The sequence below is a fragment of the Vipera ursinii genome (genome assembly GCF_947247035.1).
Source record: "Vipera ursinii genome assembly, chromosome: Z".
NCBI classification, from domain to species: domain Eukaryota; kingdom Metazoa; phylum Chordata; class Lepidosauria; order Squamata; family Viperidae; genus Vipera; species Vipera ursinii.
The window spans coordinates 103,138,112-103,163,739 of record NC_139517.1 but is presented as its reverse complement, the minus strand read 5'-3'; the positions used below and the strand labels follow the sequence as shown (position 1 = coordinate 103,163,739).

The 25,628-nt window shown below is 37.3% G+C and overlaps 1 protein-coding gene across 1 annotated transcript in view; it reads left to right on the top strand.

Moving 5' to 3' along the window:
- PLXDC2 (plexin domain containing 2) overlaps positions 1-25,628 on the top strand; it is a gene marked incomplete at both ends in the record, with an annotated part of 289,409 nt that overhangs the window by 223,458 nt on the left and 40,323 nt on the right. Inside the window, 3 exons of the mRNA XM_083377986.1 lie at positions 13,431-13,553; positions 17,131-17,249; positions 25,237-25,336. Of these exons, the coding sequence (XP_083234112.1) occupies positions 13,431-13,553; positions 17,131-17,249; positions 25,237-25,336 (342 nt within the window). The remainder of the gene's footprint in view (positions 1-13,430; positions 13,554-17,130; positions 17,250-25,236; positions 25,337-25,628) is intronic.

Below are 25,628 nucleotides of genomic sequence, written 5' to 3'. Positions count from 1 at the left end.
GGCCAGCTGTGGGTCATCTTCATCCACGCTGTCAGGCTCACACAGCTGGGTCTGCGTCGTGACCAGGTGAGAGGGGCCTGGCTGAGGGCTCTCATCAAGCTGTCCAACCCCCTCAGCAAGCTCTTCAACACCCCCCTCCTCCTCCTCCTCTGAGTCGTCCGACCCAACTGCCGAACCTACAGGCTGACCCTGAATCACAACAAAACCAATAGGTAATGTGAAAACTTCTCAAAACAATTTCATTCTTCATTTTGATAGTGCAAAGAATTGAATAAGAAGCATGACCAAAGAGCAGCCAAAGTGGTTGTAAATTGAAGTGCATGAGGTAGTTTCTATACTGCAAACATCTAGTGATGCAAATGGTTTGGGGTGGAGTTTGAAGGAAAGAGAAGAACCTGTGCTTGCAAAATGAATAATCATTTCTAAGAGATCTGATGCTTCTCTAACATAAATAGCAAACAGTTTCTCAGTGCCAGCAGTGAACATTAAAGAGAAACATAGTGATAAATTATTTATTTTCTCTATGGGAAGACAACCAACATATGGACCTTTTTAGGAACCAAGTGGTGCAGTGGTTAGAATACATTATTGCAGATTAACTCTGCCCACTGCCGGGAGTTCGATTCTGACAGCTCAAGGTTGAGTCAGCCTTCCATCTTTCCAAGGTCATTAAAATGAGGATGCAGATTGTTGGGGAAAATATGCTGACTCTGAAAACTGCTTAGAGAATAGTGGATCTTTGTTTATGCATTTTCAAAATGAAAAGGCAAAGGATGTCATCCATCAATCCTTTCTATACCCCAGAGAAGAGTTATAGTGGTGATGAATAGAGATGGCTTGACCATCACATTAAAGAACTCATCAGAAATCAATTATCATTGATCACAAAATTCAACCATAACATAAGAGAGAATATGCATGATTAGCTATTAAAAACAAATACAGTATTTAGGCTTCAGTATGGTTCATAAATTTATAGTTTGGGGCCAGAACAAGAGAAACATATTTATAAATTCAATGAATGGATACTTTTGACACTCATAAATCTAAAGAAATCAACAAGCACCTTTAAGGATTTTTTAAAATGTTATACAGTATACATTTTTAAACAATAAATGTTTTTGAATAATATTTTTTTAAAAAAATCATTGCTTCAGTAAACGGAGCATTAATAGAAATAAAGGATAGTATAATTTATATTTTAATGTATCTTAAAGTCTAGCAAAACAGAGTTAATCTATATTTAATAACTGCTGTCTTGAGTTGCAGCAGAAAAATTCAGTTTCTGTCAGCAATTATCTTCGTTTATAATTTTCTAATTTGATTTTTACAAAATCAATCCAAATTATGGTTCAAGACAAGTATAAAAGATAAAAATACAATAGAATAAGTATAAAAATGTTTTTTTTAAAAATTGCAAGAAAATCCTAAACCAAAAAGCAGTCAACAATTAATAGCATTAGGGAGGACCCAGACAGTTTCCAACAGCTATAACTATTGATCAGAATATTTCCCCAAGGACTATAATTTTCTTTACAATTTTATTTTCATTGGAAATTGTTCTTTTGTGAGATTGTATTGTTGTTTTAATATTCTTACTAAAAGGAAAAAAATGTAAGAATTCCTCTGCATTGAAGGGGCATAAAAGCCAAGTAATAAAAATAATAAAATAAATATATGTCCTTAACCTAAATAGGCCTTCTACAATACATAAGTAAGAGTCTGTACTTACCAAATTGGCAGTATACCCACCTTTCCTCATCGCCCACTTTCACTAGGGCCTCTGTTTAGGCAAGTTCTCTGCTACTTTGTGGAAATCAGTGTTTTCTTTGCATGGAAAGCATATGGTTTTTGTGGCAAATGTGATATAGTGGCATGTCATAATTACTTTTGATAATTCTAGCCATAACTGCATTGCAACCTGCCGTTTAGGTGGGGAAGTGGAAACAACCTGCATATACCTTGTAATTTCATAGCACTCAGTTGGAAGTAAACACAGAAATTTTATTTGTAATGTATCATCTGATTATATACACCACATCTGGCATTGAAAGAATGGAGGGGGTTACATGGTGACTGGTGTCACAAAATGCTGCTAGGGCTTCTATATTTCTGTTCCTTGAACACTTTCTCAAGTTAATCTGCATATCCTCATTAATTTGAACGCTAACCTTCAGAATTATATACTTTTTCAAACACTTTTGATTGCATTATATTATTAAATATAGTAATACTGAATGTGAGACCCAGTTTGGTGTCATGATTAAGGCATCAAGCTAGAATCCAGAAGACCATGCATGAGTTTTAGTCCTGTTTTGGGCACAAAGCCTTGGATTTTGGTCATCAGTCACTTTCTCACAGCCCGGCAAAGGACAAAATACTTCTGAAAAACCTTGTCCAGAAAACAGCAGGAAATTGTTCAGGCAATGTTTAATATTTTTGTTTCTATACAGTCTGTGTGTGAGAATTTGTGTGTATGCCTCTGAGGGAGATTAACTTGTCTGCCATCTATGTGTGCCAAATTGAAGACGTAGAATTGCCTTCAAGTTGGCACATGCAGGAGTCTGAACATATACAGTACTTAGTGACATTTCTAAGTTACAGTTATGAATTGTTCTTAAACTATTTGTCATACTTTCTTTCTGAATATTCAAGCATTTTGATGCCATTTCCTTAATAAATTAGTCTAGAACACAGGTCGGCAACCCGCGGCTCCGGAGCCGCATGCGGCTCTTTGAGCCGGCCCATGCGGCTCCCAGGCCTCCTCCCTCTTGAAAAAAAAATGGTACTAAAAAAACTTAATCAATTTAAACTTCTCACAAAAAAACTTGAAAAGTTTAAATTGATTGGTTGGTTTGTGGGACCGCCCACAAACCGTTTGTGGGCTACCCACAAACCTTTGTTTTTTTACTGCACTTGGCAGAGTGGAGGAAGAGAGGAAGAAGTAAAACGTAAGTAGATCTGCTTCTTCCCCCCCCCCCCGTTCCCTCTCGTCGCCGGGGCAAGCAGCCCTGACGAGCAAGAAGGCGCGCTTCGCCCGCCCACCCACCCCCCGTTGGCTCCTCTCGTCGGCGGGGCTGAGAGCCCCGCCGAGCGAAAGCCGCGCTTCGCCCGCCCGCCCCCCCGTTGGCTCCTCGTCGCCGGGGCTGAGAGCCCCGCCGAGCGAAAGGCGCCCGCCCGCCCCCCGTTGCCTCCTCGTCGCCGGGGCTGAGAGCCCCGGCAAGCGAAAGGCGCCCGCCAGCCCCGGCAAGCGAAAAGCGCCCGCCCGCCCCCCGTTGCCTCCTCGTCGCCGGGGCTGAGAGCCCCGGCAAGCGAAAGGCGCCCGCCCGCCCCCCGTTGCCTCCTCGTCGCCGGGGCTGAGAGCCCCGGCAAGCGAAAGGCGCCCGCCAGCCCCGGCAAGCGAAAAGCGCCCACCCGCCCCCCGTTGCCTCCTCGTCGCCGGGGCTGAGAGCCCCGGCAAGCGAAAGGCGCCGGCAAGGATGGGCGGGGAAGCCGGCCGATCGCGCTGAGCCCGCAGGTGAGCGAGAAGGTTAGCGGCCAACCCTTCAAACGAAGGGGGTGGGGAGAGGAACCGGGTCGGGGAGAGCTGTAAGCGGAGAAGGAGGACTCGTAGGCCCCGTTGGCGGCGGCTCAGGGGATGCCCCCGCTCCCTTCAGCGGGGCTCGGCCGAGCTCAGCCAGGTTGGACACCGGGCAGACCCAAGGCGGGGAAGCGGGTGAAATAGGGTCAGGAGCTGGACGGCAGCTTCCTGAAAGAGCGGCGCCGCTGCCCCTTCGCACGGAGGTACGCGCGCACCTCCCCAAAGGTTTGGGGAGGTGCGCGCACAACTCCGGTCGTTCGGAGAGGTGCGCGCGCACCTCTCGGAATGGGCAGGGGCGCCGCTCTTTGCGGAAGCTGCCGCGGCCCATCTGCTAAGCTGCTGCTTTCGGCAGCTTCACAGACGGGCCGCGGCGGGCTTCCTGAAAGAGCGGCACCGCTGCCCATTCGCGCGGAGGTACGCGCGCACCTCCGGTCGTTCGGAGAGGTGCGCGCGCACCTCTCGGAATGGGCAGGGGCGCCGCTATTTGAGGAAGCTGCCACGGCCCGTCTGCAAAGCTGCCGAAAGCGGCAGCTTTGCAGACGGGCCGTCGCCATCGGGCAACCGGGAACCGGTTCCATCTCATTTTTACAAAAATGGCAGCCGCGTGCGTCCGCGCATGCGCAAAAAACCTTTTTGCGCATGCGCGTGCATGGACACACGCACGCGGCTCCCTCTTTTTTTAATTTGTGATGGAACCGGTTCCCAGTGGCTCTTTTTCTTTTTTAGGTTGCCGACCCCTGGTCTAGAACAAGGATCTAACACTGATATGTGCTGTATTCAAAGTGTCAAGGGATTGTTAAACTGGCCACTAGACCTATCACAAAAAAGTCAAAAAAGTGAGTCTGCATATGAAAAGAGAAAGCTTGCGAGAACTATAAGTCTGAATCATAGGTTATACTGTATAAGATTAAATCATGAAAATTTATTTTAAAAGATTGTGAAGGGAATCATATCAAGCCTTTCCCTTAACCTCTTCTCAACCAGCTAGCATCTTTGCCCAAGCTCAATCTCACAAGTGTTTATTGTACATTGATTTTGCAAATGTGAGCATTGTTTGCCTAGCACAACATGGAGAATTAGCCAAGCAAAAGAAATCTCTAAATTGTTTGGGACAAAGGCAATATAAAAAGCTGTAGGAGATTGTTTTTTCATCTCTCTGCCAAACTCAAGTACAATATCAAACTTATTATTTTCTTAGCTAAACATTCTAAGATTGTCTTTAGGATGTGGAATAATTGTTATCTTTTTTTCCCAACACTAATCTTGATGAAATTATAAAGACATTTGCAAATCTCCAGAGATACATTGTTGAATAAAAATTTCAGGCTTGTGAGGGGAATGGAACTCAAATTAACATTCCTTGCTGGTGCAACGAAGAATAATAACCATACCAATAATGTAATATAAATGCTAAGTATATTTGTAGGTACTAATTTTGTGGCGTCTAGATGGAGGGAGGGGTAAATGGGAGTATATTTGTTTTTAGATAGGCTCTCTGATCTTGATGGTGGCTACTTAAAATAAACCAAATGATAGCAAATCATTTCTTGTCTTTTTCTAATTTTCAATGCATTTTATTTCTGTTTTATTTATTTATTATTTATTTATTTATTCAGTTTGTATACTAGTAGTTGATCTTTACTTTATATCAGACTACCTAGCTGAGTTGTTCTGTGATCTGGCTTTGTTAGAAAAGCAACATGCTCAGCAAATATGAGGCATTTAAGCTCCTGGAGGGAGGGAGGAAGTATTATTGAAGGTAAAAGGCAATGATGAGTTAAGGAGTGTAAAACCTAGAACAAATGAAATCCCTTCCTGTTAATGGAAGGATGCTTGCAATTGAATTGTAATAAATTCATCAGCACCACCCATCTGGCAAATTATCTAATTTATCAATTTCAGTGAAGTACAATGCTAAACTTTGAAAGAGAATTTGTGCCCACCAAAGCAATCCTGAAAGAAAGTTTGAGGATAATAATACATGCTTCCTGCTAATACGGCAAGTTATGTTAATGTTCCATTTATCAAGACAGTATTGCAGTTAATTGGGGGGGAGGTCCACTTTGTTAGACTGAATTATTTATGCAATGAAACCTGTAATTTGGAAGTTTTAATAGAGATAATGAATCTGATCTAATTGTTATTTCCATAATATTTAGCAGTTCTTAAGAAAACTGAGCCTTGCCATTTTGTTTATAAAACTTTTGTTAATTTCAGGTGAGTTTTGTGCTTTTCCCCATTCCTATAATATACTGTTTTAGTTGAATTTGAAAATAAAGTAGGCCTACTGAGGTCCAAGCTATACCATTTTCATGTTTATTTTTCTACTTTGAACTATATGATTTGTATATATCATTGCACAAACTATGCTCACTCTCTATCCTAAGGATAGATTGGTAGATGGATGGAGAGATGGATCGATTGATCGATAGATAGATTTAATTAGTTATCTATTGAATTTCTACATCACCCCTACAACCTAAGTAACTCTGTGGAATTTTATAGCCAAAAAATAAATAATACAAAACATTATTAAAAGCACAATTAAAAGCAAAATTAAAACAAGGGTAAAATTTACAAGTTTAAAATCAAAGTTAAAGATAAAAAAAATCACAAAGCTACAAGGAGTGCCTTCAATCAACCAACCATTGCCTGGAATGCATAACACTCTTAGAATCCCATGCTAATTGGCAGAGCCAGATCTTAATATTCTTACCGAATACCAGAAGTATGGGAACTCTGGGGTTGAGATGTCCCAAATGGTGAGGGCAACACCAGAGAAGCCCCTCTTTCTTCATTGGAATTGTACTCTCAAACCATTTAGAGAGCATCAGAATGGGAAAGCTTGAAGAGAATGCAAGGTGGTGGGGTTATCCGAAGCATCTCAGTAAGAATTGTGTGATATAGTTGAAGAAATAATATCCCAACATAATAGAGAAATCGTTAAAATGTTGGGATTGCTCTTAGAAGCTTGGTTTTTGTTGCTGTTGCTTTGATTTTTTGCCTGGGAACAAAGGGGGGAAATAAGCAAAATGGATGGAACCACAACTAAATTGTATGTCAACTGATTGAGCTATTTCCCCCCAAAAAATGTAGAAAAAAGATAAGGATGGGTTTTGTTGGATACTTCATCTGCTCCAACCAAATTGTTTCCTTAATGATATAGAATAGAAGAGAGATCACCTAGTGTGCCACTTTCCATCTCTATTCTACTGTTGTTTTAAAGACCAGTTCTTTGGGGACTATCCATGATAATTACAGCATTGTTTTGAGTGGTCTGGAAAGTTTGGTGCCTTTTGATATATAGACATTCAAAAGTCTATATATAAAATCCTCTGCTCTATTTCTCTCTTGTCTGTTGCTCTTGTCTCCTTCTCCCTTCTTTCTCTTGTCCAATTTGTCAGTTAAATGTGTTGTACATTTGTTGGTGTTTAATAAATAAATATGGAGTTATATATTTTGCTAGCTAAACTGTGAAGAAAGAGAGTGCTTTTTCTGATCTGATATTGGGATTGACTAGTAATGTGTTGAGAACAAACCAGAGTAATTTGCTAACAGTTTCATACCAATGAATTGTGGGAAACCAACCTTTGTAATCCAAGAACTCAATCATATACATTTATTTTTTAAAAAAAGTTTTTAAAAAGTCCATAGTAATGGGAACTACAGAGTATGTTAGTGTCACTACAAAGGACAACTTTTCCTTTTGCAGAAGCTGACATATCAGACAAAATGAAAAATCAGCCATTTTGGTTTCTAATGGAGTTTTCCACTTTATTTCTAAGTAAAATTGAATGTATTCTGATCCATTGTGAAATTATCTGATTTAATTAAATAACTGAGTTTTTGTTAAAAATCCAAAAGGAAATGCTGAAAAGGGTGCAAGCCTGATCAGACTAACTCATTTTTCATTGGTCTGTTGTTTCCTATTTCTATACTTACTTATACTTACTCCCGATACCCATTCATTCCCAGCTAAATCTGTATATTAGTCATTGAAATAAAATAGAAGAATCATTAATCTTCATAGCTGATCTTAAAGACCCTGAAAAATGTAAGTCCTAAACTTTTTTCTATCAATAATAGTGTAAAATAGTATAATTATTAGTTTGGGTCAAAATATAATTGGAGTTTTATTTTCAATTTTAAACATCCTTTCCCTACATGGATACATTCCAGATTATTGATTACAATTCCAAAAATCCTTACTCTGCAGCCATTGATGGGAATTCTTGGATCTAAGGAACATCTGAAAGGAAAAACTTCTCCATTTTGAAGAAATTTCTTTAGAAAATATTAAACAAGTCTGTGCAAATTATTTGATAAGGCACTTCATCCTTGGGAGATGCCTCAAACAGAACTATAAAGCAAGTTCTTCCCATGATTTTTTGGACCCTTATGTCCATCCTGAAAAGACATTTGCTCAGAAGACCTCAGAGGGAACTCAGAGTAGTTGTGTTATATCTACAGGTTGCAGATTCAGAATGCTGTTTTATTCCAGGATTTGGATAGTTCTAAATTATTGTAGGTGAAGATCTATCCTTGATAAATAGCAATCTAGCAATCAAAATATAAGTCACTGCATTTCTGGTTTTCTATTACTGTCTTTTTTTAAACTGTTTAAAATACTGCCTTTATGCCAGTAGTATCACTCCATATTTGTGCAATTTTATTGGTAGTATACAATAGAAATGTTATGAAATTAGTGAATATTTTATCACTCTACCAGTATGATCCTCCTGTCAAAATTCTCTTCATCAATATTGTGCAAAAATGTATTAAAACAAACAAAATCCTACATTTCTTTTATTTTTATTTTTATTATGATGCATTTGAGTTATTTCTTTTGGGGAATATCCTCTAATATAATCTATCCTTTTTTCTGTGGCTACAGACATTTTGTGGGTTTCTTCATCATGGATTATCACATGGCTAGTGAGCCAATACAAAATTACATGGGTTGTGTACCACACCCTATTTAGTGTGGAATCTTGTCTTTTTGGAAGCACATTTACCCCCCACCAAAAAAGGGAGTGTTGAAACTTAAATGTAATGAGTTGGTTATAATCACCAAAATTTGCATTTAATTTACTTTAAATGGTATCATTACTTACACAGACATTGGCGAGAAATAGATACTGCAGCTACTGTTCTGCAGGAATCATGTGGCATCAAAAGATCAGTAGGGTCCTGTAAATGTATTTGTTCAGCATGCGTTTCCAGGGTTGTACACAGAAACAAAGGACAAAGAACTGACTCAAACCAGCAGTTAAAATACACTGTAAAACATGGTGATAGGTATGAAGAAAATTATACAAGATGCTGAAAAGATAGCAGAGTGGACTGAGGGGTAGCTTTTTGTGGTGTGTGCTCTAGATGTAGGACCAAAGAGGAACTTGTCTCTATTTACTGGTCATCAAATTTCAGCCTTTTTTCCAACCAGGGAAAAAACAGGCTTTTAATAAAGATGCAAAAAAAATGAGCAGGGCTATATCTAAAGAGCAAATATCCACCTTTAAGGTAGGAAGCAGCAGAAGAATTTTAGGTACTCAAATTGAAACCAGGTTGTGGATAGAATGATGATACTGATGGTGATAATAATTACTATTACAACTGTAGTATACAAAAAAGGAAACCAAAAACAGAGAAACAAAGAAACCTATATAGTATATAAAAGCAACCCTGATTTTAAGATATACTAAACCCTGCCATGTGGAATAATTTTGATCAGAATTTCCACTGATATATCAAATATATCACATACTGATATGCCATATTCAATTTCCCCTATTAGTGTTATGCTGTATTTTTCATCTTCAATTTCACTGGAATTTATTTTGGGGGGAAATGACTAGTAGAACAGGCATGATACTTGTCTGGCTTAAATGAGAACTGAAAAGCTTACACATTTTGAAGGCCTCCACAAGTGGGAGTAAATACCTTATACCCTATTGTGCCGACCTCTGCATTTTTAATCTAAGCAATACTGTTGTCTTCGAACCCTCTAGGCAAGAAGAAGAGTTTACCTCAAATTTTACCTTTTAAAATGGAGTCTTTAAAAATGTTGACTTTCAGCATAATAATCTGTCCCATAAAGTCACATTGACTGACATGCTCAAATAGCATAGTACTCTGTACTAGAAGTGTTTATTAGACAAAACATTTCCTTGTGTAATCATTGCTGGTAGACAGTTATATTTTCAGCTTAGTAAGCACTTCCTGTATCAGTTAAGCTTTTAACATATGGTTTCACCATGCACTGTCTCAGTTATAAAAAATGAGTCTCTTCTTTGACAAACAGCCTGAGCTTTCTCTGTAGTCTTGAAAAATACCACTCTGAGGTTAAGCTGCTTCACCAAAATATGCCTTATGTAGATGCAAAACCTCTATACAACTAAAATATGGTCAGGTTTTCTATCCATATGTAAATTCAATTATTGCTAAGGGAAAGTTGGAAAGAAACTTGTTGCAGATCTATTGGTGATATGATGTTTGTTTATATGACTCCTAATTACTAAATATAGCAATAATATAAATTGTCTATTCTTTTTTCTCTCTCTCCTGTTTGGTAGCTGAAGATGAAATGTAAGGAATAAAAGTGGACATTTCTGAAAGAGCAGAGATCAGTAATGGAACTGAAAGTCTATTCCTGAGAATCAAATGTTAGAATATAAGCAATGCCCTGCTGAATCAGACCCCTTACCCTAGCCCAACAGTCTGTTCTCACAGTAGCCAACTAACTATACTAGTCTTCCAGAAGATGATCTTCATAAGCAGTTGCATTGCTATCAAGGCTAATAGCCATTGATCCTCATGACTTCAGTGAATTGTGCCAACCCTTTTTTGAAGTCAGTTGAGTTGATAGCCAGCACCAAATCCAGTGATAGTTCCTTAGGCATCTAGTGGAAATGACTTCCAGACTTGAACTGCATGTTGTATAAAAAAAACTTTTGTCTTATAGAATTTAATTTCATTAAATGACTTCTGATTCTAATATTTGGGAAGGGAAAAATAGCTTCTCTTTGTCTTCATCATACATAATTTTATACGCTTCATTCCCATTCCTTCTCTTTTACTTCTTCTGTAGTCTAAAAAGCACCAAATATCACATCCATTTCAAGGTACAGCAATCAGAACTGCACACAACATGCTACAAGTACTTACATTACTGATTTATATAAGGACATTATGATGTTGGTATCTCTATTTTCAATACTTTTCTTATTATCTTTAACATGCTGTTGAACCTTTTTATAGCAGATGTACATTGTGTCAATACCTTGACCAAACTCTTTACCATCATTTCAAGATCTCTTTACTCATCTGTCATTGTTAGCTCTGATCCCATTTGTTTGTATAAATAATTAGGATTTTTGGCACCAATTTGCTCACATTGAATAACTTCTGTCATTTTGATGCTCGCTCCATTTTAAGTGTGTGTCTATTACAATATGTTTTACAGTATTGCATTCCTAGGCTTTTGTAATTGGACTGTAGGTTAATACTGAAATAATAAAAAGTAGATCATCCCCTAGTCAGGTTTCTTCATCCTGTGCTCAGGAACCTATAAAGCTTGGAATAAATCAAAAGGATCTTATACTTTAAGGCACAATGTTGGGAGGGAAGGGAAAAACCCAGAAAATATCTTATTATACTTCAAAGTCTAACATATTTGTTATGACATAGATGCAATTTTAGTGGTCAGTAATAGCTATAAATGTATTGTAGTAGGCATACACTTAAAATGAAGGTGATTTTAATAGGGAAATGAGCATCAAAATAATAGATATTACACAATGTGATGAAATTGGTCCCAATAATCCTAAAGCTGAGGGACTTGTACAATCCATGAGGGACTTGTACAATCCCTGCAAGTGAATTGGAATCTACATCACTGAAGATTGTATATCAATATGAAGGAGGGAAAACTGAATTAAGAAAATAAGGCATGTAAAACTGGGAAAGAAGAAATTGATAAGGTTTTGAGCAAAATTCAGTCTACTATGGATATTCCTCACAGCTTGAAAGCATCCATAAATACTGTACATGTGTCATTTCACAAGTAAAATTTCCACATTTGGGTAGTCACCTTTTGACAAACAGTACCACAGAATGCAATTAGGTGAGTGCTATTGTAAAGTGTAAATAATACACTTCATTATTTGAGTGTACCAATCATATTAGTAGTGGACTGGGGCATATATTTAAGTCATGGAACATTTATAACAAAAGCACTTATATCAACAGCTGCACAAGTCATTGATATGCTTGTTTTTAAATTTCCTAGTCTTATTCTGTAAATTATATTGCAATTTTTAATCTCCTTTAGTAATTTAGTAATTACATTGATTGATTCCAGTAATTTAGAACATAGTGTCATATATTTTGAGCTATAAGATTAGCTTTCTCCAAGTATTTCTTTTTAGAATGTTGAATTTCAGCTCCTATGATTCACAGCTACCATGTGCTTGTTTCAAAAAAAGAAGATTAAATACTTTAGGAAACTGTAGGTTTGGAACACTTTCACAAGGTCCTGTAGCATCAACTAAGAGCAAGAACTATTGGAAAACTGGATCTTAGACAATATAAACTAGTTTTTGCCAAATGTCTGCGGAAATCTATTCGAGAATCTGCTTAGCTGACTTTTGTGGTTGATTCAATGTGTAAGTAGGAATGATAAAATGTTCAATACATCAAGAAAAATTCTACAGTTACTTTTGTAATTGAGGTGACATACAAATAGATTAAATAAATATGTGTTCATTTAAATCTGATTAATTTGTGTGGCTTTCCAGCTTTTATCGATTGGAGTTGTCATTAGATCCTAGAAACAATGATGGACTTGTAATTAATATTTTTTCTCTCTTCAAGAAAAAGGTTAAAATCATCCATTGATATTTACTAAGGAATATAATTTAAAGATGAAATTATAGTTTGCCTGCTGCCTGGTGGATACAGTTTTTGCAGCATTGCATCATTTGGGAATAATGTGAATTACAGTCCAACACATCTGGAAGGTATCCATTGAATGTGGTTGCTTTAGAAAGAAATTACACAATCTGACATGAATCAAAGTAATAGCAACAGATTGGGAAACCTGCAGTATAAACTTGGCCTTTTTGTAGCCTGGTGTCTCTAACTGAATTCAGCACCACTTAAAAGTCTGTGAAAGAGAGAACGTGAATGAGAGGGAAATAGTCCAATAATAGGAACTCTCCAGGTAGGATACAGTCACTTAAAATATAACACAAATTCATCATTTTTAAAAAGTTTTTAAAACAGAAAATCTATATGGGGAAAAGCTATATATGTTTGTGAATAGCTACTGAAATAATTAAGGTTTAAAGTAATTATCCCAGTCTGTTACACCATTGGATTTATTTTCTCTACAATTTCACTGCTGTGAATCCATGTGCAATACATATACCCATGAGAGTGCATGAGTATAGTTCACGAAACTTGGTAATCTTTAAAATGCCACAATATTCATGGTTGTTTTTATATAGTAAGCAGCAATCAAACTTGTGAATGCAGAAGACCCTTGTAACTATTTCAATTTTTCTTTCTTTTCAAAGTGGTTGATGTTCACAAACCCTCCCCTAAAACTTTCCCAATCTTTGAAGTTGATTTTTTCCCTATTGAGATTGATCCTTCTTTTTCCTTTTCTATTTATTCTTTCCATTACTGAACTTCTGATGTTCTTTAGCAACTCAGATTCATTCATAAAAACTGAAGATAAGTTTCCAGGTGAAGTTCTTTGACACTCTGGCAGCCTCTAATTAAGACTAGCATGTATATTATTTTTTTAATGACAAGTGATGTGATTTTGCTGTTGGTTCCCTTTTTACAGGGTTTATTTACACAGGAGAAGTTGTGCATCAGATGTTAACAGCAACACAATATATTGCACCCTTGATGGCCAATTTTGACCCCAGCGTTTCAAGAAATTCTACTGTAAGATACTTTGACAATGGTAAGCATGAATATTTTTGTTCAGATTACTTTTATTTTAGCTGCTGTTTGTTTCCCTTTGTAGGAAATTACACACTGGGGTTGATCATAATATTTAGCTCTTAAAAATGTAATACATTTAATTAGCTATTTATCTGCATATAAGACTTTAATTTAGCTATTTATTATACAAAATTTCCATTAGCATTGTTAAAAAAGCAGATCGTGATGTTTTCTTTTTAGTACCATCTGCATTATAAATATCCATTAATGAAGTAAAAACATTTTTCTTTGTCATATTTTATAGAAACATAGGGTATATTATAGAAACAAAGACGTTAATACACTTCATAAAGATAATTGAAGTATCAGTACTGTATATTTAAATAATCCTGCCTTTATTTACAGCTCTCAAAGATCAACATCTGACATAAAATTGTAAGATACAAAAACAAAATCCAATTTTGTTGCTGGAACTATACAAAGAATATACATATTTGTGTTAATTAAGCCATCCACTCTGTCATAGATTTACAAAACATAAAATTGTGAAGGAATATTGTAAATCATTTAGTCTAGTTCACCGTTCACTTACCAGAAGCCACGACTGTAAGGTATTCCCGGCCATCCTGCCAACTCAAAATTTTCAGCAAAAGGAAATCTGCCACCTTTCTATGCATGATGCTCAACTTTTTTACAACTCTCCTTCTCACATTCAGATTTTTAATTCTGACCTATTGATCTTTATCCTGTTTTCAACAGGGAAAACATCTTCCACAATGCCTTTGACTGTCATTTAGATATTGGTGGATAGCTATTTAACTCCTCTTAGTTTTCTGTTTTATAAGCTAACCATGCTTAGCTCATTAATCCTTCCATAAGGCTTGGTTTTTACCTCCTACATCATTCTACTTGCTGTCCTCTAAACCTATTCCAGCTTTTCCACTCATGTAAACTTCTTGTTAATCTGAGATATAGATTGAATTTGGATGTTTTTATTTAGATTTAGAGGAACAAGCATTGCAATCACTTACAGCATTCACATTCAGTAGAATTATTGCTGATTTAACTTGAAGAGCTTGAGTTCCGAAAAAATAATAGATTTATCTAACTTTTAGCCTGGAGAGAACACATAATTTTGTTAGTCTTTGATCACTGCAGCAAAGAGATACCCTGCAAATTACAATCATAACAATAAAGCATTCACAGTACACATACAGTATATATAGTATATTGTGTATAGTGTGTGTGTGTGTGTGTGTAAATAGTAGAGCTTATACGTAATTTAAGGGACGCAGTGGCTCAGTTGGTTAGGACGCTGAGCTTGTCGATCAGAAGGTTGGCAGTTTGGCGGGTCGAATCCCGAGTGCCACGTAACAGAGTAAGCGCCTGTTACTCGTCCCAGCTTCTGCCAACCTAGCAGTTCGAAAGCACGTAAAAATGCAAGTAGAAAAATAGGGACCACTACGGTGGGAAGGTAACAGCGTTCCGTGCGCCTTTGGCATCTAGTCGTGCCGGCCACATGACCACAGAGACGTCCTCGGACAAGCACTGGCTCTTCGGCTTTGAAACGGAGATGAGCACCGGCCCCTAGAGTCAGAAACGACTAGCACGCATGTGCAAGGGAACCTTTACCTTTACCTTTACCTTATACTTAATTTATAGTTACATACTTCTACATATCTTGCTCAACTTTAATTAATCTTCAGAAATGTTTTTGTTTTTTTTCTCCAGGGCTTAGGTTAAAGTACAAGGAGAAGCCACATTAGATCTGATGTGGTCAGAGATTATATTGTCCCTTGGAGATAGGTTGTGGTTTTATATAATATTGATTATTTTAACTTGTGAAGCCACAGAGTTGTTTTGAAATTGAGCAAGCTAGAAATTAAATCAGTGAATTAATTAAAAAGATCAGTTTTTTCAACCACAAATAAAATCATAAAACAATCAACCCTAAAATAATTAAAAGCAGAAGTCAACATCCATTTATATCTATATATATTGCACTCACATAATATTTCTGGGTTCTTGGAGAAATAAATACCTGTCGTTTTCAAAGAGTTTCATGCACACCAGAAACAAGGACCTTGTAGCACTTCATATTTTGATTTGCTTCCACTTTCTATAGTCAGAACAAGGGACAGGCTTTCAGAAGTAATCCAAGCAAACTACATTTGGCTGAACGAAAACTGAGCTCTGTTTCTGGACTTAATAGATGTCCCCATGTTACTTCGTTGGCAACAGTTTACCATCATCTTCTTCCAGATATTTTTTTCTGATTTTCCAGCCAAGCCAACCAATCTGAGATTTCCTGTAGTCTCTCCTCCAGGCATTAGCCAGGTACATCCTATTTGCTTTTCAACATCAGCTGCCTGTTACCATCAAGCTGGGCACTTCTAGGGAAGCTTGAGTCAAGTGACAATTACTCTTCAGTAATAGAAGTTGATATCCTTGGTACCCTACCTTTCATTTCTAAGGCTAACAGATTGTTAGTCAAATAGCTCCCTGTAGTTGGTATTTCTAATCCAAACTGTATAATATTTGTTCAAGAAACACTACAATTTTAGCTTGCTGTAGCATTTATGAAATTTAAAAGCCAATAGATGCAGAAATATTATGATGAATTGTGTTTAAGGAAATTTGAAAACTACATTGACAAATGGATAAGTATGTAATTGGTATTAGACCTAGTAGATACACAGAGCCTACAGATTTACAATATGCATTAAATATTTCTGGAGAATCAGAGCCTCAAATAACAATAGCACTTAGATTTAGATGCTTCCCATAGTGCCTTACAGCACTTTCTGGGGGGTCAACATATTGCCTCCAACAATCTGGATCCTCATTTTACCGATGTCAGAAGGCTTGAAGGCTGAATCAACCTTGAGCTGATCAGGATTGAACTCCAGGCTATGTGCAGAGTTTGCCTGCAATACTGCATTCTAATCACTGTACTACCAGGGCTCCTTTTTCAAGACAGCTATATCGTCTCTACATGAAAAAGAATCCTGTAGATACTTGTGAGCTATGAAATATATACACATATTTAGAGGGAGTCTAACGAAAATGTGATATACAAATCTAATTAGAATGAAATTGTTTATTATCATATTGAATGTACAAATTCCATGTCCTTTGAGCTTATTTTCAGAGAAGTGATTGTTAGTGCTATGATTCTTTTGCATATTAGTCATTCAATTGACAGTGCCCGTAAACTGCATAGTATCTTTTGTTACACAGAAATAAATGTTGTTTCTAGAAGGTCACTGGAAATTGATTTCTTTCATAAATTATTTAGAAAATGGTGCAACAATTCCCAAATTTTACATCTCTTTATTTTGTTCCATATTTTATGAGAGGTTGAAATTACACTAACATTTCCAGTATAATGTCTGTTTTAGAAGATAATTGAGTTGTAGTAATATGATTGTCTTCCCCAGTGTCAGGTATAGTATGCTATGGCTTACATTGACAATAGATTCTAGATGTTCAGATAATGTTGTAGAGTATCAAAGTCAAAGAAGTTGAAGTAATTTATTAAATTGCAATCATATACTTTCCTCCAGTATTTTTGTCTCCTTTTCCCAACTTGACAGGCACTGCACTAGTTGTTCAGTGGGATCATGTACATCTACAAGATAACTACAATCTGGGGAGTTTCACTTTTCAGGCAACTCTTCTCAATGATGGCCGTATAATTTTTGGCTATAAAGAGGTGAGTCTTATCAGGTAATGAATTATTTCACTTCAGGATGATAGCAGGTAATAAATATCAATACAAGATCAAATAAAAATTTTCTCATCCAGTTGTTGCTGAATTACAAGTACCAGCATCCCTAATGAGCATTCCCATTTGTAAATTTATACTGGGAGCTATAGATGATCAACATCTAGAAAACATCAGGTTGTCCACTATTGATTTTAGACATCAGAGGTCAAAAGTAGCAATTGACCTCTGATTGCCTAATCTTCTATTCATATACTTTTCAAACAGCAGATGCTTTGATAGAAAATTAGAGAATATGGGACTGTTCAGATGACAATGTAACATTCCATTAGAACGTTCCATACTTTTTGTTTCTGCCTTGATCCATCCAGCTATGATGACTTATCATTTGGCAGTTGCTTGTAATTCACTCTTGAAATACATTGCATCATCTCACCTCATTTATTAGAACATAACTGGTTCTGCTCAGGGAGATTTTTACTGGATGAAACAACTATGGATTTTATTCCTGACAAGGAAAATAAAATGGATGCAAGCAAGTATCATCACAAGCATCAGAAATACTAATGTGCCACAGTGAGCTTCACATCCCCTCATCCTTTCCTTTTGGTTGCGGATAGGTTAAATGAATTTGATGATAGTCAATATAAATCTTTAAAAGATAGACGTGGCATTTTTATGTTAGGGAAGGAAGAAAACATCTTTGGTTCTGCTCTCTGGATTTTACAACAATAGTAGTAGGTTTTTTTTCAGTGATCCTGGAAGACAAAAATAAATAAATGAAATCAGTAGACATATAAATAGGGATAAAGAATTGTATTGAGACACTAGGTCTGATATTCTGATTTGATAACTCTTATTAATATAAATCAGTTCTCACTTAAACAACTCAGGAAATATATAGTATCAAATAGAAATATTCCACAGTTTTTTTCCAAAAGGTTCAATTTGGTGGAAGAGACTTTGCTGGGGAGTTGACATTCTACATTTATTTAAGCACGTTATTAATTTTTACCTAATTTTTAATTTATCATCAATATTTCAATTAACCTTTAATATCCATAATTTTTGAACTTTGGGTAACCAAGATTTCCCTTATCTGACCATAAAAAATTGTAATATCCAAAATGCACATTTTACCTATTTGAATGTAATCTTGTTCTATTTCCTAAAAATTTTCTATTTCCCACCGTATTCAATCATCTACTTAATAATAAAATATCCCCTTTTAATAGATCAAAACCTTTTTATATGTTGCCTGGGTTAGTCAATAAATCAAACATATTTCTGATAGTTAATTTTCATTTTCATTTTACATCTAATTTTTCAATACAAATTTTTATTTTCCACTAATTTCCAACTATTTTGAATCTAATAACCGAAATTCCCCTTATGTCCTGTTGCCTGGAGGTGGTCCAGGTTTGGATGGGGAGAAACAGGCTTCGTCTCAATCCTGCCAAGACTGAGTGGCTATGCATACCGGCATCTCGGATTAACCAGACTATTCCATCTTTAACGATGGGGAGTGAGGTGTTACCCCCCCATTGATAGGGCTCGCAACTTGGGCGTCCTCCTGGATTCACGGCTCAATTTTTAAGATCACATAGGATCCGTGACTAGAGGGGCTTTTGCCCAGGTTCGCCTGGTGCGCCAGTTGCAACCCTATCTGGACCGAGATTCCCTACGGACAGTCACCCATGCACTCGTGACCTCCCGGTTGGACTACTGCAACGCTCTCTATATGGGGCTGCCCTCGAGGACCACTTGGAGGCTTCAGCTGGTGCAGAATGCTGCTGCACGAGTTGTGATGGGGGTTTCCCGATACTCCCATGTAACACCTCTACTCCGCGAGCTACATTGGCTTCTGGTTGCCCTCCGGGTGAGATTCAAGGTGCTGGTGATACCTATAAAGCCCTAAATGGCTTGGGTCCGGGATATTTGAGGGAACACCTACTGCTGGCATCAAGTTCCCTTCGTCCTGTGCGCTCCCACTTGGAGGGCCTTCTCAGGGTGCCGCCTGTAAAAGACTGCCGGCAGATAACACCCAGGGGGAGGGCCTTCTCAGTGGGTGCGCCTGCCCTATGGAACCAGCTGCCCGTGGAGCTTAGGACTGCCCCCGACCTTCGGTCATTCTGCCGGGACCTGAAGACCTGGCTCTTTGAGCTTTCCGGCCTAGGCTGAGAGGTTTTTTTTTCCCCCTCAGGGATCAAATTTAATTATTTTAACTGTTTTTAACTCTTGTGTTGTATTGATGTTTTTAAATACTTTGTAAACCGCCCTGAGTCCTATGGGAAAAGGGCGGTATATAAATTCAATAAACTTAAACTTATCTCAGCATCTCCTTTTAACCCTCTAATTGAGAATATAAAATTCCCTCTAATAAATAAAAACCCCAATTTTCAACCTTATTCTAGCTTTCTTCCTTTGCCAACTAGGCTTCCATATCAGCGCTTTTAGATCATCAAATAAATCTCCCTCCATTTTTTTATGTGTTATTTGAATCAAAGGAGACCATTTGATTGCCAGTTTTCTGGAAGGACTGGCCCATTTATATTCATTAAATTGTTGCCCTGCAATTCCAGTCCCCCATAATTGCTCTAGTATACTTGTGTTCAATTCAATCTGTTCCTCTTCTTTCTGAAATTTCTTCTGGTTTATATAGAAAGTCATTTCCATTTTCAATATTGTCACTTCCTTGTCTGGATTATACATCACCTGTACCTGTTGGTCAATTGAATCCTCTCTCTTAATATTTAGCTGTTCCACTTCTGCTGTCTTTTGCATTGTTGAGTCTTTAGTTGCAATCAAATTTGGCTTTGTGCATCTAAGCTGGCGTGTTGGTCTTTCATTTTAGGTCTCATTTTGTCACAAGCTGAAAGGATAAAAATTATCTATAATTGTCCTGGGGGTTTTTCAATGGAAGAATCATCTGTCCAGCAGTCTAACTTCCTTGGTGGTTAAATCTCTAAAGAAGATCTAGGGCTAGACCATTTTTATTTATTTATTTATTTATTTAAAACCATGCTTTTAAGGCAATCCTGCCCTTTAAAATAGTTTAAAAATAGTTCTTTCCCTTAAAGAAATCCATGGCAATCTGTCACATTACATCCTATTAATCTGCTCAATTTAATAAGGTAGAAAAATGTGGGTTAGACAGCATCATGACCAGATGGATTCATAGCTGGCTGACCGGCTGTACTCATCGTGTGGTCCTCACTGGAATTGCATCTACATGGAGGGGGTATGTAGTGGGGTGCCCCAGTGCTCTTCAACATCTTCATCAATGATTTGGATGAGGGGATAGATGGGGAACTCATCAAATTTGCAAACGACACCAAGCTGACAGGAGTAGCCAACACTCCAGAAGACAGGCTTAAGATACTGAAGGATCTTGACAGACTTGAACGTTGGGCGCTATCTAACAAAATGAAATACAATGGTGAAAAAAGTAAGGTTCCACATTTAGGCAAGAAAAACCAACCGTACAGGTATAGTATTGGTGTTATCTTGCTCAATAGTAGTAACTGTGACAGGGATTTCAGAGTCCTAATGGACAATCACTTAAATATGAGCCAGCAGTGTGCTGCAGCTGCCAAAAAAGCCAACACAATTCTAGGCTACATTAACAGAGGGATAGAATCAAGATCATGTGAAGATTTAATACCATTTTATAATGCTTCAGTAAGGCCACACTTAGAATACTACATCCAGTTTTGGTCACTACAATGTAAAAAAGATGTTGAGACTCTAGAAAGAGAAGAAAAACAAAGATGATTTGGGGACTGGAGGCTAAAACATATAAAGAACTGTTGCTGGAATTGGGTATGTCTAGTTTAATGAAGAGAAGAAGGAAGGCTAACATGATAGTAGTGTTCCAATATCTCAGGGCTTGCCACAAAGAAGAGGGAGTCAAGCTATTCTCCAAAGCACTTGAAGGCAGGACAAGAAGCAATGGATGGAAACTAATCAAAGAGAGAAGCAACCTAAAACTAAGAAGAAATTCCCTGACAGAACAATTAGTGGAACAACCTGCCTCCAGAAGCTGTGAATGCTCCAACATTGGAAGTTTTTAAGAAAAGACTGCACAACCATTTGCCTGAAATTAGTTTAGTTTAGTTTAGTTTTATTAAATTTTTATACCGCCCTTCTCCCTAGGGACTCAGGGCGGTGAGTAGCGCAGCAGCCAAGGGATTTCGGGGCTCCTGTTAGGGTACCCTAAATAACATAAAATAAGATAACTTTATTGTCATTTTTTTACTGTTGGCACAACAACACACATCAAAAATGAAATTTAGCTGCCTGCTCTCAAAGTGAAACACATACATGACACACATCTAAACATAATATATACAACATATGCATAGTCCCACACCCCTACATATACATAACAAATAAATATTAAATACAGTCTTATCTTGAATATATAACAGAAGGAGGAAGCTTGAGAGTTCACAAGATTAATGCTGTATGGAATGAAACTATGGCTGAATCTGGATATTCTGCTATGGATACCATCAAGCCTCCTCCCAGAAAGTAACAAGGAAAACAGGTCGTGAAGAGGATGTGTAGTGTCCCAGATAATCTTACAGACCCTGCTCAAGCAACTCTTCTGTGCTATGTCCTGGAAAGAAGGGAGGGAACTTTCAATGATCTTTTTGGCCATCCTCACCACTCTCTGCATTGCCTTCCTCTCTGAAGCAGTGATGCTTCCAAACCAGACTGTGAGGCTGTATGACAGGATGCTCTCAATCATCCCCCTATAGAAGGTGGTCAGGACAGGGGAAGGAAGATGTGCTTTTCTCATGCGACACAGAAAATGCAGGTGCTGCTGTGCCCGCTTCACCAGTTTCTCACTGTTGAGCGACCAAGCCAGCCTACTCGTTAGCTGCACACCCAGGAATTTGATGCTGGTAGCCCTCTCCACAGGTGAATCATTAATGCACAGAGAAGTGTGCGTGTGCCTGCCTTTTCTGAAATCAACAATGATCTCTTTGGTTTTTCTGGTATTTAAAACTAGGCTATTTTCCTTACACCAGTTCACCAACCCCTCAACCTCCTTACGGTAAGCTTCCACCTTGTCATCATGAATAAGGCCCACTGCTGTTGTATCATCTGCGAACTTCACAATATGGTTAGTGGCAAACCTAGCACAACAATCATGGGTCAACAGGGTGAATGGGCCAGAAGCTACCCCGAAGAGGCAGCAAAACAGGAAGGAAGTCCCAGAGACAATGGAGAGACAGCAGTCAACCTGATCAGTCCTGGAGAAGCCTTCCAGAAACCAACAGGAGAAAGGCTAGCCTAACTTCAGAGTCTAGCCCAAGTTAGTAAAGGTAAAGGTTCCCCCGCACATGCGTGCTAGTCGTTTCCAACTCTAGGGGCCGGTGCTCATCTCCGTTTCAAAACCGAAGAGTCAACACTTGTCCGAGGATGTCTGTGTGGTCATGTGGCCGGCATGACTAGACGCCAAAGGCATACGGAACGCTGTTACCTTCCCACCATAGTGGTCCCTATTTTTCTACTTGCATTTTTACGTGCTTTTGAACTGCTAGGTTGGCAGAAGCTGGGACGAGTAACAGGCGCTCACTCTGTTACACGGCACTTGGGATTCGATCCGCCAAACTGCCGACCTTCTGATCAACAAGTTCAGCGTCCTAACCCACTGAGCCACCACATCCCAAAGTCAAAAAGCACTATTTTAAGCTGATTGTAAACAGTGCTTTTGAATCTGGGTGAGATTATCAATTTTCTCTATCCTACTTATTAACTTTCCTGTAAAAACAAAAATTCCCAAGAAGCAAAAAAAACCTCTGAATGTGAAGGAGGGGGATTTTTGCCCCAGCCTTTTACTAACGGAAGTGGCAAATTAAACCTTTTATGGTGGACCAAAACATACAGAAATGAAATGAATATAAAACCTAAATTTGGATAAATTTGGAATTGTTGAAAGGTTAAAATTCTCATTTTAAAGGCAATTTTCTATTTCGATAATTTGAAAAATAAACGTGCTGACATCTAGTGGTCTATAAAGACTATGACAGCTATGGCTTTTATACAGGGCTTGGCAAAATCTGGAAAAAACTAATCCCGTGGTGGCAAACCTACGGCACGCAGGTGGCACGCAGAGCCCTCTCTGTGGGCACGTGCGCCGTCACTCCAGTCCTAGGCCTTCAGCTGGGTTTTATAAAACCTTTTCACTTTAGGCCTCTGCCTAAAGTTAGAATGGCTTATGTATAAGGACATATTTTAGATATTTATTTTATTTATTTTTATTACATTTATATCCCGCCCTTCTCCGAAGACTCAGGGCGGCTTACAAGCTTAGCAGTGGAATATTTAAATGTGATTGATTTTAAGAAAATTACAATGGATTGAAAAAAATGTTTTGAATAAGAGTTAAAAGACCAGATGACTAGATTTATTAAATGGAATATTTAAAGATTAAATATATTCTTAATTATGGTAAAAAAGAATGGAAGAATTTTGGAAATAAATATGTATTAGCTTAGGGGAAACCTGGACTTTCAGTAGTATACTATCTTTTTAACCTTCTTTACTCTTGTTTTTTTTCCTCTTTTTAATTTGATTTATTCCTTAAATAAGGTAAATGTTATGGGATGGTTTACATGAGAAAACATAGAATCAAATATCTAAATGTAATTAAATTTGAGAAAATCTTAACCAGTAAGAATGTCTTGAATACTGTGGGAAAAACAAATGTAAACAAGAACTGTAAATGGGATCTATGATGAGGCAACAAGAATGACTAGATAGAAAAGAAATATTATATTGATGTGATTATTATTTGCAGAAATATTAGGAAAAAATATATTCAATTGTTATCTATCAAAACATTGAGAATTGTATTAAATTAAGGTTGGTAAAAGAGAACATTATGGGAAGAAGAGGAAATCAACTAAAGCTATTGTGTGGATTATAGATCATAGAAACCAATTGTTAGCGAATGTTTTTTAAATGTAAACCCAGACAACACACTATTTACTGAATACTAAGGTGAGCATGTTAAAAAATTAATAAAATATATTATTTAAAAAAAGAATCTTGAAAAGCAAATTCCTTCAAAACTGGCCTTTTCTTGTATGTTTAAAATGCAAAGACCATTGTCCCCCTTAATTTAGAGAGTCCAAATAGGTTATTTTTCTGTTTCCCAGAATTAATAGAATTTCTATAAAATATTCAGTAACAGAAATGGAATTCGTTTCCCATTATATTTACTTTCTCTGTGGCTCTCTGTGCAGAATTCTATTAGTGCTCACAGAACAGCATTAGAAAAAAAACCGTTTACACAATAAGCAAATTAAATTGTTTGAGAAAAATGTTTGTTGCATTTCAAGTTTTTGTGAGCTTTGTTCCTAGAGCGATCTGACAATGAAGTCTGTGGATGACAGACTTGAAAACATAATTGCTGAAGTACCGGTACTTACATGAAATTGGTGAGCAGGTCTGCCAAAACTTTAAATATTAGATTCAAGTCACATCTCATTGTGTACTTGTTTATTGCATTTTTTTTTCATTTCCAAATGAATGTACTTTTTTTTGAAAGGTCAGTTTTAATGCTGTATAAAAAATCTGTGGAGAGAAGCTATAAATTAACTCCATTTCTGACAAAAGCAGACCCCAGTAGCAAAAAAAGAGAGTTGAAAAGATATGCGGAAATGACCTTGGGAGACAGGAAAAAGAGCCTTATATTAGCACTCCCAGTACCCAGACAAGCACAAATATGAATACTAGTTATAGTTTTGTTGTAAGGTTACATTAACACAATTTTATAACACTAAAAATGTTCTTACCCTTTTTTCCTTTTACTCTACATAAAGCTAAGCAGGATCGGGTTACCATGTGTAACCTTGTTCAGCATTTGATTACATTTTATAATATGTCATCTTAGTGATAAATAGCTACTATCAAAAATAGATTGACTGAAACACTATCTCTTTTTTCCCTTTTTTGGCAGATTCCCGTCTCAGTATCCCAGATAAGTTCAACTAATCATCCTGTTAAAGTGGGGCTGTCAGATGCATTTGTGGTTCTCCACAGGATCCAGCAAATTCCCAGTATGTTGTTATTGAACATAGCTTGAGCCAATATGATTTATGTGTGAGAGTAAAATAGATTAAAAGAGATTAAAATGTTTTAACTAAACAAAACTAGAAGTTTTATTAGGTTCAGCTGACTAATTTAAATATAATTTTATTTGGCTTGTAACTCCCACTGTGACATTACCTTACTTTTTGTCAGCTATCAAAAAGTTTCTCAAGATTCTCTGTAATTCAGAACAGCTATTTTACAGGATTTTTGTTATTTTTACTGAAAAAACAACAAAGAACTGGAATAAAAGATTATCAC